General features: G+C 38.8%; 1 protein-coding gene across 2 annotated transcripts; it reads left to right on the top strand.

Moving 5' to 3' along the window:
• The first annotated feature begins 323 nt into the window (after positions 1 to 323).
• On the top strand, positions 324 to 15,412 carry ptpn1 (protein tyrosine phosphatase non-receptor type 1). 2 transcript variants are annotated; one of them, XM_041799715.1, is made up of 10 exons: positions 324 to 438; positions 571 to 874; positions 1,507 to 1,597; positions 6,310 to 6,410; positions 9,666 to 9,764; positions 9,849 to 9,986; positions 10,077 to 10,286; positions 10,391 to 10,552; positions 10,776 to 10,936; positions 13,119 to 15,412. In XM_041799715.1, exons 2-10 carry the CDS (start codon positions 818 to 820, stop codon positions 13,408 to 13,410), a joined length of 1,311 nt encoding a protein of 436 aa, XP_041655649.1. In that variant the 5' UTR covers positions 324 to 438; positions 571 to 817; the 3' UTR covers positions 13,411 to 15,412. The 2 variants fall into 2 exon arrangements, with proteins under 2 accessions (XP_041655649.1, XP_041655648.1); XM_041799714.1 differs by having other exon boundaries at positions 9,849 to 10,286.
• The last annotated feature ends 3,208 nt before the right edge of the window (positions 15,413 to 18,620 follow it).

The following is an 18,620-nucleotide window of genomic DNA, read 5'->3' on the forward strand; positions in this document are numbered from 1 at the left end:
GAATGAAAGGGAATAGAGGAAAGTTGGTATTTTACAGCTCTAAATGGACCTGTACGATGCAATTATCATCACAAAATTTCCACATACATTGGCTATAATCCCTACACTTTCCAAAAGGGGATTGCGAAATTTTGCGAATATCTATTTTTATTTATTTTTATTTAACAGCGACATACTTGAAAACATTTTGAAATATTTTTATTTGACAGGAAGAGTTAAGATTACTGTCATTACTGATATCAGAGACCGTCAAATGTTTTCATAGTAAGAAGAAAAGAAAGCAATCATAAATGAGAAACAGAATAGCGGGTGTACCGTAGTGTACGTACATACGTAGTACGTGCACGCTTCCGGAGCCGGGCATGCGCGCAGCGTCCCAGAATCAAGATGCCTTCCGCGCGCTCTCGCAGCTCTGTCTCTACAGCTGCCGTGGGAATGGTAAAGTAAAAATCTTTTTTGATAAACAAACAAAATTCCTATTTTTACATGAAATGTTAAAATCTGCCTAAAGTATCGAGACCAAAGGCCGTATATTACCTCCTAAATCAAACAATTTCTGTTCTTTTTTAGCTACCGGAGTACGACAGCTACACCGTGTAGGAGGAGCCAGCGGCGTGTTTCCGCTAACAGCAGGCCGAGCCGAAGAGAGGCACCGCGGTCTGAAATCTATGCTGCCGTACTGAGAATAACAGAGCTGTGGAGGAACAGTTGTCAGGACAGTTACAGTACAAGTTTGATTGGTACGGGGCTTTGGTTACCCACACCAGGGAGCAAGGAAGAAGAAGGAGGTGAAGGAGTGGCAGCTGGACTGTCAGCAATGGAAGCCGAGTTTCGGGAAATCGATGAAAACGGGAGTTGGGGCGCCGTTTATCAGGTAGGACCTCTCGGAAAAATCAAGGTGGAAACAGGACTGTGCTTTGAAACTGTCACTTTAGGTCAAACACTCACTAAAGCACAGTGAGTGTGCTGCAGTCATATACTGCCCTTAATAGTTATAAGCCTTGTATAGTCTCTGTTCCGCTTGCTGTCTGACCAAATCCGGTAAATGATGTCTCTCACTGAGTTCATTCAAGCAGCAAATCTCACCACTTTACTGGGACATTATAAAATCTTTAGGAGTCAAATTATACATTTAGAGTCTTCTTTAAAATTTCATACACATTGCAATTAGATTTACTGGCGTGCTCTCATTGCCCTGCCCTTTTCATTAATCACAGCTCAGCATGAATCAGCTGATATCATCATATTTTCACTGTTTGTTCTGTTATTTTTAATACTACAGCCTACACATACACCCACATGAGTTGGACACTTTAATAGATTTGTCATATTAGATTATAAATTAACAGATGTATATAGTTTCTTTTATATTTTAAAAGGGACGGCTGCAATGACAAAGATCCTATAATGATGCCTATACCTTCTTTACAGCCATGGAGACCAAGCTGGCCTCATTTATGCAAATGTAAGGATTTCCTTATCTACATTTTGTTTATTCTTTCACAGGATATTCGTCAGCAGTCATGTGAACTCCCTTGCAAGGTTGCCAAATTACCTGAAAACAAGAACCGAAATCGTTACAGAGATGTAAGCCCATGTAAGTGCCTCTTTCTGTTCGTCTGAATGCACCACAATGAGAACAGCTCATACAAGTGAAATATTTCTTTAAATCATAGGAGTTTTGTGGGTAAATTGTCAAAGTTTTGCAGTGTCCTAATAATGTCTAAATATCAGCCAGCAGCTGTGACTTTTTAGAGAGAGAACGGCGTAAAGCTTAGTTGATTCTGCTAAAGGTGGTGATGTTATACAAACATATGGGTGGACTGTTGGCCTCTGATGAAGTCATTCTAGTATATATTTAATTTAAAGCAGCACTATATTAAATTACACTATAGACAGAGCATTACATAAGTCTGAACTGTTTCAAGGCCTCCTATTTGTCAAGGTCAGCATTTTTTTCCGCTTCTATATTGTCATTTAAGTATGTTTATAACATATGCAGGTTTAGCCTTGCAGCATTGTCATCATCTTATAAAGCTTTTTGTATGGTGTGGATTAAATCTAGTCCACTGGATCACTCAGTTCTTTTTAATGATGTTGGAAAAAGACCAATTTATATGCAAGTCTGACTAAAACTGGACTTTTAAAATACATTTAAAAATTTTAGTCCTGGATACTAAATCAAATTTCTCAAAAGCAGCAGGCTAACACAATTGGATGATCCAGAGAATGATTTACTCTTCTTGCACGTGCTTTGTACACAAATTTGTGCACAAAATCACACCTTTCAATACATAGGGAACACGTCATATTTTTTAGGTGTCCAAATTCTGAGTGAGTGCTGTTATCCCCTATACAGTGCACTCATCATATCCCACTATGCACAGCATAATCATCAAGCATGTTAAAAAGCATAGAAAGTGAGGTTTGGCTGCTCTCATACATGATGGAAGGATGAGAGGAGCATGGCAAGCATGAATATAGAACACAAAAACACAGAAAACTGATTATTTCGGGGCATTTTTTTTAACCAAAAACTATCATCTGTTTTCCTGAAGTGCGAAAATTTATGACAGTTATGTTGTTTTCCTTATAATTATTACAGACTTGAGATCGTTGTACACTCTGTTGGGTACACCTGTTAAATTGCTTGGTAACACAAATGGCTAATCAGCCAATCACATGTTACCGAGCATCAGAATGGCAAAGAAAAGGGATTAAAGTGACTTTTAATGTGGCATGGTTGTTGGTGCCAGACGAGCTGGTCTAAGGATTTTAGAAACTGCTGATCTACAACCATTTCTAGGGTTTACGGAGAATGGTCCAAAAAGGGGAAAATATACAGTGAGCGGTATGCAAAATACCATCTCTGAACACACAGATGGACTACAGTAGCAGTAGTCACTCTTACCAGCTGAGAACAGGAAACTGAGGCTACAGTTTGCACAAGCTCACCAAAATTGGAAACTAGAAGATTGGAAAAATGTTACCTGGTCTGATGAGTCTCAATTTCAGCTGTGACATTCAGATCGAGAGTCAGAATTTGGCATAAACGACATGAAAGAATGGATCCATCTTGCCTTGTATCAGCGCTTCAGGCTGGCGGTGGTGGTGTAATGGTGTGTTCTTGGCACACTTTGGGACCCTCAGTACCAAGTGAGAATTGTTTAAATGCCGCAGCCTATCCGAGTATTGCTGCTGACCATGTCCATCCCTTTATGACCACAGTGTACCCATCTTCTGATGGCTACTTCCTGCAGGATAATACACCATGTCACAAAACATAGATCATCTCAAACTGGTTTCTTGAACATGAAAATGAGCTCACTGTACTCCAATGGCCCTCACAGTCAACAGATCTCAGTCCAATAGAGTACTTTTGGGATGTGGTGTAACGGGAGATTCACATAAGCCAACAAATCTGTAGCAACTGCCTGATGCTATCATGTCAATATAGACCAAAATCTTTGAGTAATGTTTCAAACACCTTGCTGAAACTATGCCACAGAGAATTAAAGCAGTTCTGAAGGCAAAACCCCTCAGCCTCAGCTCCAACACCTTTTCCTCCAACCACTGCTCAGCATTTCACTTACGTTATTTACATGCAGACATTACTTAATCACATAGTTAACTTGCTAGCCAGAGTCACAGCGGAGCTTTAAGGATGCACTGATAGATAAACGTGCCAGAACATAAACAAGCATGCAGGCTAAGGTCTGATCTGGTGGAGTTCCATCAGAATCTCACTTGTATCCAAAAATCAGTGTAAAAACAAAACTGGAAAAACTAGCCTACAACCTCTTATGACAAAAATAAAAGTTGAAAACAGCTACAAAATGTAAAATTTAAGACTTGTTAATACTTTTTAAAAGCCTTAATTTTTGCTGAATTGATATATCAACTTTTAGTACTATTTAAGACCCTTCAGACACCCTTGGAATAGGAAGTGGAGAACAAGTATGGGACTTAAATTAGACGTAAATTGAACCCTTGTACCACACTGTCAGCACTAGATTTTGACCCAAGAATAAATGCATAGCAAAGCAGAAGTAGCTATATCATCTGCCTTTAGTTATCACTGTAAGCTAGAGGGACAGGGAGCATTGTATTTGTGCCAAAAAAGTAAGGTGAAGTGTATGGATGACATGTACAGCACTGTGAAAATTGTCCATGTTCTCACCTTTCAACATAAACCAGCTTACTGCATGCCAACTGTGAGGAAGGTAAGCAGAGGGAAGGTCCATAGTAACTCACTGAAAGTGAGTGTATTGTATTGTAAACTACAGCAGCAGAGGCAAACAGCAAATGAATTGATTCATAGAATACTTCTCTTGTAGCCTAGTTAAATAGTTTAATTGAGCTTTAACTATAGCTTGACTTAAAGTCCCTATACAGTGAAATCCAAACTTTGTGTCTTCACACTCTAGATATGTTGAAATGAGGTTGCTGTAAACGTGCAAACACTGAGATCTAAGCATGACTGAATTTTAGACTGTTAGAAAGTTGTTCACCTCTTTCCTGGCTTGGTTTAATTTGGGCAGGGCAAATATATGAGGCTCTGACATCACCGGTCTTGATGTGTAATGCCCCGCCCCCAAAGCTACAAGGATATTAAATCACCAAGCAGTTCATCTCAGTACAGTCTGTTAAGTGATGTCCCTCTCTTTATTGAAGGTTAACAGCCAGCTACATGCTGTGTTTTTGTTTATTGTGAGGTAAATTTCCTAAATTATCAGCCGCAGTGACCTACAGAAACATTTTTTAAAATCTGAGAGGATCGCATTTCTTGTGAGTGGGCGTGGCTTCAGCTCATCCAACTGACACGCCCACACCAGCCTAGAGCAGATTTTACAGCCTGATTTTTCATGAATTTGACGCTTAATTTTATAAACTTGGAGATGTTTTTCATGACTAAAATTTGGCCTGGTGGTTGATAACACAGTGGCCTGTCACAAAAAAAACAAAAAAAAGAGTTTTTTTAAAATCACTTTAAAGGGACTTTAACTGTGCATATAAAGATGCAAAGTGTTAGCATCTTTCATTTTATTACCATTTTAAGGGTCTTTGATTTTTAGAGATGATGCTTATCAATCAATAACAAATTTATAACATATATTAGCGAAGAGCAAGTTTGCACTCATAATTCTTTCACATACAAACACTGTAGAGTTAGATGTTTATTTAGTTGGTTTTGATAAGCTCCTGCTGTGGACACAAAGTACCTCTTATTTCTCTGTTGATTTTGTCTGGTACATTTGTAGGTAATGTCATCTGAAAGAACATCAAATCCTGTTTTCTTTCAACTGTTATTGTGAATCAGTGTGAAGATTTGTGAGGAAAAAAAGGAAAAGAGGCTTTTTTTTAATCATGCCACCTACCCTTTGGCAGTGTTTATAAGGGCTGGCATGATGCCAGGGCTTTGAAATTCAGTATGATATAAATAAAAATCAAACGATATAGATCCCGATTGATTCATGAGGAACAAAAATAGAAGCTCTGAGTACTCAATATTGGCTGCTTTCTTGTTTTTGATTACCAAAAAGTTCAAGCACACTCCTACACGCTGTCTAAATTGCACAAAATGTACTAAAGTGTTGTTGATGTTTATGTGAAATTTCAACAGAGTGTGGGAGTTTGCTTTCAATTTTTGAAGGATCCCTTCTTCTACATCCTCAGTTTTATAAGTTTTGATACTTTTCAAGACTTTTTATTGTGAAAATAACAGAGATACTATTGTTGACTTATACATGGTATTGTTTCCTTTAGAATATGTGGGTTTCAAGTATCCAAAATTCTGACAGTCTTCGTGCTTACTGGCATTGAGAACAGGAAATCTCATTGCTGATGGTTTTATTTGCTTTTTAAGGCCTCAAAAGGGTTAAAATCTCGATCTGTTCCAAAACCAGTCAAAACGCTTTTCACAGGAACATGAGGTTTTATTTTTAAAAATTTTCTTCAGAACTGTTCCCATTAAGTAACAATCCTGCAGCTGTTTGTGTGGTTTCCTCTCTTTCACTGAAAAAACTATGCAAAATGTGCACGCAGATATGCAAATAGTTCCTGTATGCCATCAAGCGTTGTTCTGTCATTTTTAACATGATGTGAAAATCAGTAACCTGGAACTCGTTCATCCTGTTTACTCTTTAACTGAGATAAACTAGCAAGAGAAGTCCAGTCTTTCTCTGTTATGTAGCAAAATATAAACAGAGAGTAATCACCTCTGTTGGTCTGAGAATTGTATCTTTATTCCACTGGGTGTTTTGACATATTAAAAACACATAAACTTTGTCCTCTTGTTCTCCTCCTCAGTTGACCACAGCAGAATATGTCTGCAGCTGGGTACGAACAACTACATTAATGCCAGCCTGATCACAGCGGAGGAGGCGCAGAGGCACTATATTCTCACTCAGGTAAACATGGAGGTGTTTCAGTGCACTTCTCTGGAAATGGTGCCAAAATAAACGTCTGTGATGTTAGGTAATATTTGTGATTGTGTGGGGAAGTGGGCGGGGAAAAAGGCTCTTTTATTGTGAAATAAACATGGAGCTGGAGGCAGACACATTTTTAAGATTGCAGTTCAACAGCATCTTCAGCTGCCTTCTCTAAAGTGTTCCTCATGTCAGACAGAAACTGAACATCACCACTTTCGGCTTCGTGATGTATTGCAGTTTTGTTGTGTTTGACGGCATTTATTTTAGCTAGGTGTGCCTTTTAAATTGCAACTGTGTGAGTAAACATTCAGTTAATTGCCAATAAACTATGACGCTGTGGTAATAGTCAAAGGTAGTCGCTCCTAAGTGAGGGCTGTCATAAGTGAGTGTCAGTTAATAAGAAGATCATCATAAATGGAGTCAAACTGCTGACAAATACAGCACAAGAATTTCCTTTATCTCTTCACAGCTACATAGCACAGTGTCATAACCGATTTACTAAAAGCACAGAAATTAGAGGTGGGAGAAAAAACAATTCTTAGATGCATTGTGATGTAGAGGTGAAAGATTCTGAATCAATTTATAAATATCCAATAATCGATAATAATTTAAATATTTAATACTGCAGAAACAACAAGGTTGAACTCTGACAAGTAGCACATAACAGCAGATTTAGATTACCAGTTGTTCATCTGTGGAAAAGGACATTTTTATGTTTTTAATTTCAGAAATGTTACAAGGAAAGGATCCTCATATCTTTGGTTCAGTGCAATTTCCAGTTTACACACGTCTTTCATTAGAGGATAGTGGAAATTTAATTTATCTCTTTTTTTCTAAACACATTCGTAATGTTTTTATTGTTTGACACCGTGAGAACAACATAAATGTAAAAGAAAACAAAAAAACAAGTGCATCAAAATGCATCAATAATCGATTGAGAATCAAATCATAGCCCTATGAAATGAAATCGAATCGTGAGGTGCCTAAAGATTCCCACCTCTAACAGAGAAGATCAGATAAGATCTCTTCTCAGGTCATTAAACAGTAGACAATATTAGTTTTTCTCTCTCTGTTTACTCCTGTACTTGATTTCCCTTCAACCTGGGAAGAAAATGTATTAAATTTGTAAATCTGGTTTGGTATGAAAAATATATATATTTTTATGTTATGTAGAAAAGTGTTAAGGAAAAGGCACATTTGAAATTTTATTGTCAAAAAAGTAGAGTATTAGTTTATTCTTATTTTGCTTCATTTCCCCCCTCTTCCCTACAAGTTTTCAGGGGCAGAACCACCACTTTGAAAACCACTTATCTACTGTGTCAGAAATTTAAAAAGTGCAGATGAAGCCTTAAAAAGAAAAAAAAAAAATCAGATCTTTAGTCTGGTTTTTAACCTCAAAGTCATACCATTATATCAGCAGGATTTCGATGGTGTGCAGGAGTTTGATTGCAATTTCTGGTCATTAAAAAGAAGAACGCAACCAATATTAGGTTCTCAGGACGTTTACTTTTGTCATCATTTTATCAAAACAGACGCTGTTTTTTTTTTTTTTTTTTTTCAAGAGTCCTATCAAGTTTGATTATCTGGTATCTTTGCAAAAAAAGTGCTGGGCAATTAATTGAAAATTAGATAAAATCGCAATATGTGACCAAAGCTGGTAAAAACTCCTGCAAGTCGTCTGAGGTCATTTTTGAGATTTTTACACATTATGAAAGTGTAGATTCCAAGCTTTCAAATAGTGTATCATACACCTTAACATGAGCATATTTTACAAAGATATGCTCATTTGAATGTTATCTTCTAGTTCCTGTTTGTTCTGAGAAAACCAGGCTCAAAGTTTCAGGACTTTTCCTACCTTCAGGCAGGCTGGGTAATGGGCGTGAACAATAGGGCCACATTTACATAAAGTCCACCCAAACTAAGCTTTTGAATCAGACTGGTGATGACCATCAAAATATTCCTAGAGGAAATCCGCCTTCATCAACTTCCACTGTCGAGTGATCCTGAAGTCGTCCCTTCAATCTCCCTGCAGCAACCCCGGAAATAGGGCATTTGAAAACACAAAATTAACGCTTCTAAATATCACATTTGTGTTACTTTTTTCATCGAATGAGTAGTTTAAATGTCGGACTTGCATAAAATGAGAAAAAAAACGAAAAATAATAATTTTGAAGAAAACGACTTTGAATCCCTTTTTCTCAACCACTGGAATGCCGACTTGCAGGAACTTTATCTGGCTTTGGTCACATATGGCCTGCTGCAATATTCAGGTGCAATATTTGTTTTGTAAGGACCCCCTTGAAAATGAGATGACGCATCTCAAGGGGCTATCCTTGAAATAAATAAACAAAAAAATAAATAAATAAATAGATAAATAAATAAATATTTCTTTGACCTGAAATTTGTGTCAAAATACCTGTTTTAAACTCTTTTTTTGCAGCAGCAGATGCTAAGCATGACATATCATGCAATCATTCAGGTGTCATTGCTTTTAGAATAGTCAAAAAAATCCTACCTTCTTCATTTTTGTACCTTTTTCCTATTAAATATAAGAAAGAAAACCCCTTCAATGCAACAGTTCATATCCAATGTGCAATATGAGTCAAAATCATCAGAATTAGACACTTTTAAAGAACTGTTTAGCCCTTGTTTAGGAATAAAACAAAGTTTAGGAATAATTGCATATTTGGAAAAAAAAAAAAAAGCAATTAGATTGTTTTTTCCAAAATCGTTCAGCCCTAATGCAAAGTGAATTTGCTCTAAAAAAATGAAGACCCTTTTTGCTAATTTATAAAGTTGTTCTTAAAAGGTCTTTGCTTATACTTAAGATTTTTTTAAAAGGATGCATCTGAACAAATGTTATAAGGTATAAAACAATGTAAGAATGTGTGAAGTGTTTTACTGCAATTTCTCATCAGTGCCAATTCTACAAAGCCTGAGAGACAAAATGTGGGGCAGAAATAAGCCCATGTGTCACTCAGTGTTGGTCATAAAGCTCAGGAGTGACTCAGAGGAGTGTATCAATATTTCCATCTGCTGTACTCCTCTCTTATCAAGATTTCAGTGGTTAGACAGTGAAAGGAAGACAGTGAGAAAAAAATAATTTCAAAAAAGAGGGAACCATCTAATGTATTTTGCTTTTCTTAGGTGTCTTTCTTTAAGGATTACAAATCAACTTACAGTTTTTTATTTAGTCAGCCTAAAAGTAAAACTCACTTTTCTTATTTCTTTCAGGGACCCCTTCCTAATACATGTGGCCACTTCTGGGAGATGGTGTGGGAGCAGAGGACCCGCGGTGTGGTGATGCTGAACAGAGTCATAGAGAAAGGATCTGTAAGCAGCACTACACTCTTTTAATGTGTTTCCATGTGTTGTTGTCCTTATAATAACACTGCTGTCTCCTTCCTCTGGTTTAAGATTAAATGTGCCCAGTACTGGCCACACAGAGAGGAAAGAGATGCTATCTTTGAAGATACCAATTTCAAGCTGACTCTTGTCTCAGAAGACATCAAGTCTTACTACACAGTCCGTCAGCTGGAGCTAGAAAACCTGTCTGTAAGTCTCTTTATCCTGAGAGTTTTTTTTTTGTCCGTGTGTAATATAGACTTTGTTTTATATAATAATCCTTCTCATGTTCCTTTACAGACTCAAGAGACCCGAGAGATTTTACATTTTCACTACACCACCTGGCCTGACTTTGGGGTACCAGAGTCTCCTGCCTCCTTCCTTAACTTCCTGTTCAAGGTGCGAGAATCAGGGTGTCTAAACTCAGATCAAGGACCAGTGGTGGTGCACTGCAGTGCCGGCATTGGACGGTCTGGGACTTTTTGTCTAGTGGACACCTGCCTCTTACTGGTTTGTAAACACAGATGTCAAAAGTAGCCATGAAAAGAAAATTAAGAGTCTGACTGTAGGGATTTAAAGGATAAAGTCTGTGTGTTTTTTGCTGTTACTCATAGATGTCCATGCGTAAGGACCCGTCTTCCGTGCGTATTCGTGATGTGCTGCTTGAGATGCGACGCTATCGGATGGGTTTGATTCAGACGGCAGATCAGCTTCGCTTCTCCTACCTCGCTGTCATTGAAGGTGCCAAGTACATCAAAGGAGATACGTCTCTGCAGGTAAGTTATCACCTCTCTTCTTTTTACTGTTCACCTCTTCCACATTCATTTCACTGTAAAACTGTGCTAATGCACATTAGAGTTGTCAAGATTTTTTATATCTTTCCATCTTTTGATGTCATTCATTCAAACAATATAATCTCTTCAATGGTTGTTAATATTGAAAAGTACCAATACTTTTAAAAATTGCACCTGCTTTGGATGCCTTGTTATTCTTTTTAAGGAATCATGGAAAGAGCTGTCAAATGAGGAAGATGACCCTCCAGAGTTCACCCCTCCTCCTCCTCTTCCTCCTCCCAGAGACCCTCACAACGGCAAAGTTGAGCCTTCTTTTTTCCCTGAATTTGAAGAACTATTCCAACAGATGGAAATCCGCAGTCTGGGGTAATCATCGCAATAATGTTTTTAATAATTTTTATCACTGTATTTAAAAATAGTTGAGTTTGAAAAGAACAGGATTAGATCCCACTAGTTAAGTGTAGAGTCTGTTACGAAGTCTTAAGCCTGGTTTATACCCTAGTGACCTACGCTGTTGTGACCACTACATACATGCACGTTGGTGTGCCTGCGTTGCTTGTGCCAGTTCTGGTCCCACTGAAACAGGAAACATCAAAGGAGATGGAAAGTATGGTGACTGAATCAGCTAGGGAGGATGGCGGAATTTTTTTGCACTTGTTCGGCCGCTGAGATACAGAACATTCAGAAAGTATTCAGACTCCCTTTTTCCATTTGGCTGTGTTGCAGCCTGATGCTACAGTAAAAAAAAAAAAAAAATCACTTTTATTCTCATTAATCTACAACCTAAAAAACTGAAAACAGGATTTTAGACATTTTTGCAAATTTATGAAAAATAAAAAACTGAAATATCACACTACCATGATTGTTTAGACCCTTTGTGGCAATACTTGAAATTTGGCTCAGGTCCTCCCATTTCTCCTGATCTTTGCTGAGATGTTTCTACACCTTGATTGGAGTCCACCTGTGGTAAACGGAATTGACTGGACATGATTTGGAAAGACACACACCTCTCTACAGAAGGAGTCACAGCTGCTCAGAGCAAAAACCAAGCCATAAGGTCAAGGGAACTGCCTGCAGAGCTCAGAGACAGGATTGTTGCAAGGCACAGATCTGGGGAAGGATTGAAAAATCTGAAGGTTCCTAAGAGCACAGTGGCCTGCATAATTCTCAAATAGAAGAAGTTTGGCACAACCACGACTCTTCTATGAGCTGGTTGCCCTCAAGAGACGTGACCAAGAACCTGATGGTCACTCTGACTGAGCTTCAGATATCCTGATCCTAAACATATGAAGGCCTGCTTGGAGTTTGCAAAAACTTCACATGACAGCTGATGGGGCTTTCTTGCGTTTTTCACTGAGAAGAGGTTTCCATCTAGCCACTCTGCTGTAAGCCCAGATCCATGGAGGGCTGCAGTGATGGTTGTTCTTCTGGAACTTTGTCCCATCTCCACACAGGATCTCTGGAGCTCAGTCAGAGTACTCTGATATGCATGGTCAGCTATGATGCCTTCTGTAAAGAGGTTTGTGCCTTGCCACATCATGTTCAATTTAGTTTAACACAGGTGGGCTTCACTTTGTCATTATGGGGTACTGAGTGTAGATTAATGAGAATAAAAGTGTTTTTTTTTTAATGTAGCATCAAGCTGCCATGAACAATGGTGAAAAAAGTGAAGTGGGTCTGAATACTTTATGACTGCACTGTATGCATATCAGATGTTAGCAAGAAAGACAAGCTGTATAGCTGTGTGCAGTCATTTATCTCATCCTAGAGTACACACATTGGGCCTTTAGCCATTACCTAGACTCTGGTAGTTACTATATGATTCCCAGAGGACCAATCACCAGGTTTGCAGTTGTTTTGATGTGTAGCTACATTTTGGAGGAGGTGCAAGTCAGCAGCATGCACAGTCCTCTGCTGCTTAGGGTTCAGGACTATGGAGACCTACAGTGTGTCCCATGGCGTAGATTCAACACAAAAGCATGAATCAGACTTTAGTGACTTCACTCCATTACACACTTATACAGCCTCATTAAAGTTCAGTCAACAACCATGTAAAGTGAACATTAGAATTACAGGATGTAGCCACAGCTTGATTATCACATTACTAATGAATATTGAAATGTAATAGATACACAGTAAGTACAAGAGAGAGTACAAGAAAGTACAAAAGAAAAGGTCTGTTTATGCTAATGATACTTTTGCCATTTGACCACTTAATTAACTGTCATTGGTTTAGTTTTGTTGTTTGAGGTATGTTGTGCTATTTAAGAGAAACATTAACTGAAACAATCCCAGTTTAAATGAGGAAAAAACACTAAGCTGATGTTTTTTTTAACAGTTAGCCTGTGTTAACTAATTGACATTAAAATCTGGTATTTCCTGTAGTTAGATGTTTATTTATTGACAACTTTGAAGAATTTTTTTAACTGATTTAAACTTGGCTTTAGCTCCATATAAGAAGTCTGTCTCCTTTGGCATCTAAAAATTAAACAAAACCAAATCAAATCCACGGTGACATTAAAGCTGGACTCTGCTCTGTTTCTATCAGGGCTTCACAAGAGTCAGAACTGAGAAAGAGGAACGTTGCCACCTCTCAGTCTCCTCCAGATGGTGGTGGCCCGCTCGACGGTCACGCTGGAATCCAAGATCAAACCTCGACAGCTCCAACCAAATCCCAGCAGCAGCTCGAGTCCGAGGATCAAGAGTCGCCTGAAGCAGTGGAGCAGCCAAAGCAAAGCCCTCCTGTCCCGGAGACCTGGTCCCCTCTAATAACCAACGTGTGCCTGTGCACAGCGCTGGCCCTCAGTGCTTACGTCTGCTATCGAGCCTATTTCCACTGATGTCTGTCCCTCTGCCTCATTTTGCGTTCCTCACTGTCTCTCCACTGACATCGCAAAGTGGACTGGGTTGACCAATCAGCCTGCTTTGACCGTGCGAGTGGGTGGATTATTCAGACTTTTCAGCTTCACTCGATTATTTTACAAAATGCAGTGTGAGGGGTCAGCTAGTTGGAGTAAGAAGGCTGCCAATTGCCCACTAAACTTTTTCAATAAGTCATCTTGGATGCTCAGGGCCTTGTTTTTTTCAGGTGTCACATCCCAAAATGCGCTGGCTTAGAAACAAACTCAACAGACACCATCTGCCGAGATAAATAGGTTTGTTTTAGGTCCTGTGCTCTATGAACCAGGACGAATGGCTGGTCAGCCATTTTTACTCGTGTCTCCTCTTATATACCAAATGTGTTCTTCCATTTCAGCCTTTACTCAGGCCTCTGTTTGCTCTCACTTTGTTTTGATTTCACAAATAACTCATGGAGCCAGATTTTTAACCAGCTTGTCTGAACATTTGCCAGAAAGGGAGACACTAATGAGAATAGCTTGTTTTCCTCCAAAACGAATAATGTTGAAAACGAGAAAAAAGATGAATAATGTAAAAGCAAGAAGGTAGCACAACCCTGTGCCTGCTTGATAAGAGATGCATGCATTGTTTGTCCTCTCTAGTGGTCCATGAAGGACTGCAGGAGGCTTGCTAGTTGAGTACATAGAGTTAGGGTTGTCACATGATCAGGATTTAAACGCGGACATGATTCTACTTAAAATCAAACAATAATAATAGATGTTTTAACACCACAGCCATAAAAATTAAAGGCACACACTATCAGGTCATTCTAATTGCTGGCCGACTGCTGCACACTCACCAGTGTGTCTGTGCAGTTCAGACAGTGCTCGCACTTTTGCTTGTGGCAACTTTTGGTTAAAAATATGACTGAAAATCAGGAGTTTTTTTTTAAAGCTTTAGTTCTCTTATCAATCGTTCAGTTAATAGAGATTGTATCATTTTAAGCCACGTGGTATCAGAAATCTCTACAACCTCACATACTAAACAGTCTGTGTGTTTGTGTATGTATATTTGTGTGAGTGATATGCAGTTGGAGCTCTCTACTGATGCTATTTACTTGATGTGAAGCATAAATATAACATTTAAAATGCAACATGAAGACTGAGATTCTAGATTCTCAGTGTTTAAGCTCCCTGGTGGCTCAAAAGTGACAAATGTCTTTTTAAAAACAACAGAGGCAGGGTGGTGTCTCATTGCCATCTCACCTGGCATTTAAAAACTAGAATGCTGTAACGCCTGCCTTTTTATCTGTTACTGTTTAGGAAATGCCAAAAAAATGCGCTACATAACCTCAACATGTTGTAACCGAATGCGTGTTCAGTAGTAAGAGACACGCAGGAATGTCAGCGAAACGAGACACAAAGTAGCACCCTCTCTCTCGTAACACCCAACTCTTTTCGCCAGCAATACAAACACTTGTTAACATCACCCTTTACTTTATCAAACTGAGTTTGAACAGGGATTTTAAACGAACCAAAAACCAAACACCAGCACAGGGATGAAAACAAAACACTGTAGTGATGATCCGTTGTATCATGGCGCGGCCCTGAGCTCGCAATATTGTTTTCTATGATTTTTTTTAGCATGCTGCATTTGTGAATCAACAGGTTTGTCCTAAAAAGAGATTAGCTGAGCTGCTAGCATTCAGTTTACCTTTTTGACTCGACGGTGAGTCTGACAGCTGTACCTTTCTTTAGAATGTATAAATGTCCTCCACAGGGACACACTCGTATTAGATATAAATATATATTTTTTTCAGATCAGGTTTCAGTGTGCTGAGTTTCTTTTTGTTTAATTCAGCTTTAGCAAGGGATTAAATCTCAGCACCTGTGCAGCCATTGCACAGGGTTCTCCTGTTTTTTCTATACTTATGCTGAGCTCAAAAACATGTATTTTTTTAATTTACATTTGTTGTTTTCCTTTTTAAATAAAAAATGAACTGTTGATATTGTTCTGTTTTGTCTCAAGAACAGATTTACACCTACAAAGCATCACTGATGCTGCTAAAGACAGATAAATACTTAAAATACTCGCATACTGGTGCATCTAAAAAGATAGAATTATCATGAAAAAGTTATTTTTATTGCTTTGATTTAATTCAAAAAGTTTAATTTCTATGTATTCTAGATTAATTTAATTCAAGTGAAATATAAGATCAAAAACTAAGCCTGCAAGCAGTACTGAAGGGCCCTTGCACCCCAACACTTGTTGGGTGTGTCACAACCCCAGGTGGGTAGCAAGACTTAGGTACTGACAGCCCATGCAGTACAGCACAGCAAAGCAGAAAGACCATGTAAATCTTCCCAGGACTGTCATTTAATAAAGAATAATGAACATTGTTGCATTACATTGTATTTGAGGTAGCACTGGCAATCAACACTAGGTGACAGTATGACAAAGCAAGATGGTAATATGTAGACGAGATAGGGGATGGACTGATACTTAAATGAAATCCCAAACCATGAATTTAACTTTCAAATGTGTAGAGGGCAGAGCTCGATCATACATGTGAAATTTGAAGCAAATCAGATGTTTGGACTGAGAGTTAAACCAACTTCCTGTCAAATTGGCGAGATATCAAAATGCGCACCATCCTTTAATGTAACATGTCTGTACTGTGGACAATTATTAAGGCTTTTCTTTCAAAATCAGAGCTTAAAAGGTTCAGCACACTAAGGAATGGAGACATGACCCATTTGTGTCACTTCCTGTTGCCAGTAGGAGGTGCCATGTTGAGATCTTTGTATGTAGGTGTTTTCAGTGTAGCCAGATAATGTTGAAGAACAGAATAATGTATACAAAAGTTACAACAGGTAAAGTAAAAAAAGCACCTTACTTTGAAATTTAGATGAAGCTGGTGGACTTCCTGTTGGGATTGGGGCATGGTTCCAAGAGGCTTTTTTTGTAGGTTTTATGGTGACCTATATGCAGACCCAAAATCATAAGCCAAGGTCTGCGTGTTTAAAGGGAAATATAAAAAATTAAAGAGGAAGAAATTTTCAATTGCCATTTTGACAATTTTTACTGCAAATAAAGGTACAAAAAGGTAGTCCAAGTTTGGGCTCTGATTACAGCCCTGCCCTAAGGTGAAAACTCACATTTCGCACAACATTAGATGACCATGTTGTCTAGAATGAGCAGAAAGACTCTGGAGTCAATCGGATAAAATCTCTCCAACAAGTTTGTTAAAATGTGCAACTCGTCCATCGGCGAAAAATGCCAACATTGGACCTTCAGCTGTTGTAGTGCAGTTCCTGTAATTTTTAGAGGATGGTCCCAAGAGACTTTTTTTGTCTTGCCATGACACATATATGTACCAAATTCCATTTCTATTGCTTTCAACTAGTCTCCTGGCTGATGCTGGAGGCCCTTGGTAGCCCCAGGACAATGAATTTTGCCATCAAAATATGAAAATTTCTACAGGGGGACATTTTCTGGAAAGTTTGGTGTTTTTTTTTAACATGTTAAAGGCCCCAAATTAACAATTCCTCTGACAGGATGATAACGTCTACAGATAAAACCGATACATGACTACAATGCCAGTAATAATTGGTCAAAAACATGATCTTAATAGAAACAGTAAAGTTAAATTGGTACTGGTAATGCAAACATACCAGTCATTTTCATCATCTTTTTTATATTGAAGAAAAGGGGTTCTATGTTACTAGCACTCAGCTTTTGGAGGAGCTAAGTTTAATGCTTTAAAGTTACCACAAGGTGGCTCTGTAGGACTGTGAGACTCTCTGGTCCTTGGCCGCCTCTCTAAGTATGAGGCCGTGGCTTTTCATGCAGCCCACTCTTTCCTGTTTTCTGTATTGAACCTGGTTTAGCATATTAGTGATCTTTGTATGGAGAGTGTGACTGTACCCTACAGTGCTACTGTATTTAAGATACACTGTCTTTGGTGTTTGAGGGAAAATGTGTTTCTGCAAGCACTAAATATAGCTCTAAATTCTAACTATTTCAAGCCAAACAAGTTTTCTTCACTTTCCACAACACAACCAGGTCCTTCTAGGAAAAAAGGCTAAGCTTTAAGGTGGATATTCAAGCTGTTCAACTCCAAAACTTCAGGATTGTTTTAGTGTAAAAGACCAAAACAGATGTGGGAAACTGAAGGAAGGAAGGGAACATGTCTTGAGACACATTCACTGCTTGTGTAAATTCCACCACACCGGTGTACTACAGATGATTTGGCAACAGTCTTTGGCTTGAACTTCCTGTTTGGGAAATCGGAGGTCGGCACTAGGAATGCAGCTTAAACGGAGTGAGTAATAGCACTCCCTCCAAACGCTCTGCTGACGTCAAGCGGGCAGGCGAGATGGTACATGCTGCTCTCAACAGCTTTAGGAAAACTACAACTAAGGTGTGACTAGGGAGCGGAAGTCGTCTTAAAGCCACAGTTGATCCTATTGTGATCATCTGATTGTGACTCACGCCATTTGTGATGAAGAACTTCTGTTTTTATGTATTATAAAGTTAGATCTCATTTTGTATCTTACCTAAGTATGCCATCTACCAGGCTTACATGTTGAAATTTGTTTTAGTTCAGTGAAGAATTCAAATTCTGTTTTAAAGAAATGACCTAAAAGGATTTTTAAAGTGCACAGTGTGTCATTCTACAGTGTCTCCTTACTCAGCCAAATAGTGCACAAATGCTGACTCCACATTCACCATTGACCCAAAGGGATATCAGCCCTGTCCCGCTGACATGTTCAGCATGTGGCCTGAGTTTAGTTATTAACTTGGAACTTCCCAATAGCTGGCCAGCTGTGAGGGTGGGTGGGGCGATCTGTGACTGTAGTCTGATCGTTTTTTCGCAAGGAGCTGAACGAGGATCAGGAAATTCCTAAATACTCAAGGAGTCAGTTTCCAACAGTGACTCTGCAAAGTCTGAGTCACGTCACACACACCACACAATGCTGAACAATAGAAGCCCCGTACCAGGAAGTTGGGCTTATCTGTCAGGTGTACCATGTTTCTTCTTGCCCTTATCATTTCAAAACGTCTAAAATCTGGGGGATGGAGGGAGACGCAGACAGCTCTCAGTATCAGCAGAGGTGGAAAGAATCTACTAAGTACATCATCTCAAGTGATATGCTAAAGTCCACATTTAAGGCACTTCTGTTCTCTTCTACTCCATACAATATCTACT

Source organism: Cheilinus undulatus, linkage group 11, assembly GCF_018320785.1.
Source record: "Cheilinus undulatus linkage group 11, ASM1832078v1, whole genome shotgun sequence".
Taxonomy (NCBI): Eukaryota; Metazoa; Chordata; class Actinopteri; order Labriformes; family Labridae; genus Cheilinus; species Cheilinus undulatus.

Excerpts from the sequence above, each read along its gene's own strand:
- ptpn1 (XM_041799714.1), top strand. The coding sequence starts at position 818 with ATGGAAGCCGAGTTTCGGGAAATCGATGAAAACGGGAGTTGGGGCGCC. Across the intron at positions 9,765-9,848 it reads GAGTCATAGAGAAAGGATCT|ATTAAATGTGCCCAGTACTG; the intron begins GTAAGCAGCACT and ends CTCTGGTTTAAG. Across the intron at positions 10,553-10,775 it reads AAGGAGATACGTCTCTGCAG|GAATCATGGAAAGAGCTGTC; the intron begins GTAAGTTATCAC and ends ATTCTTTTTAAG.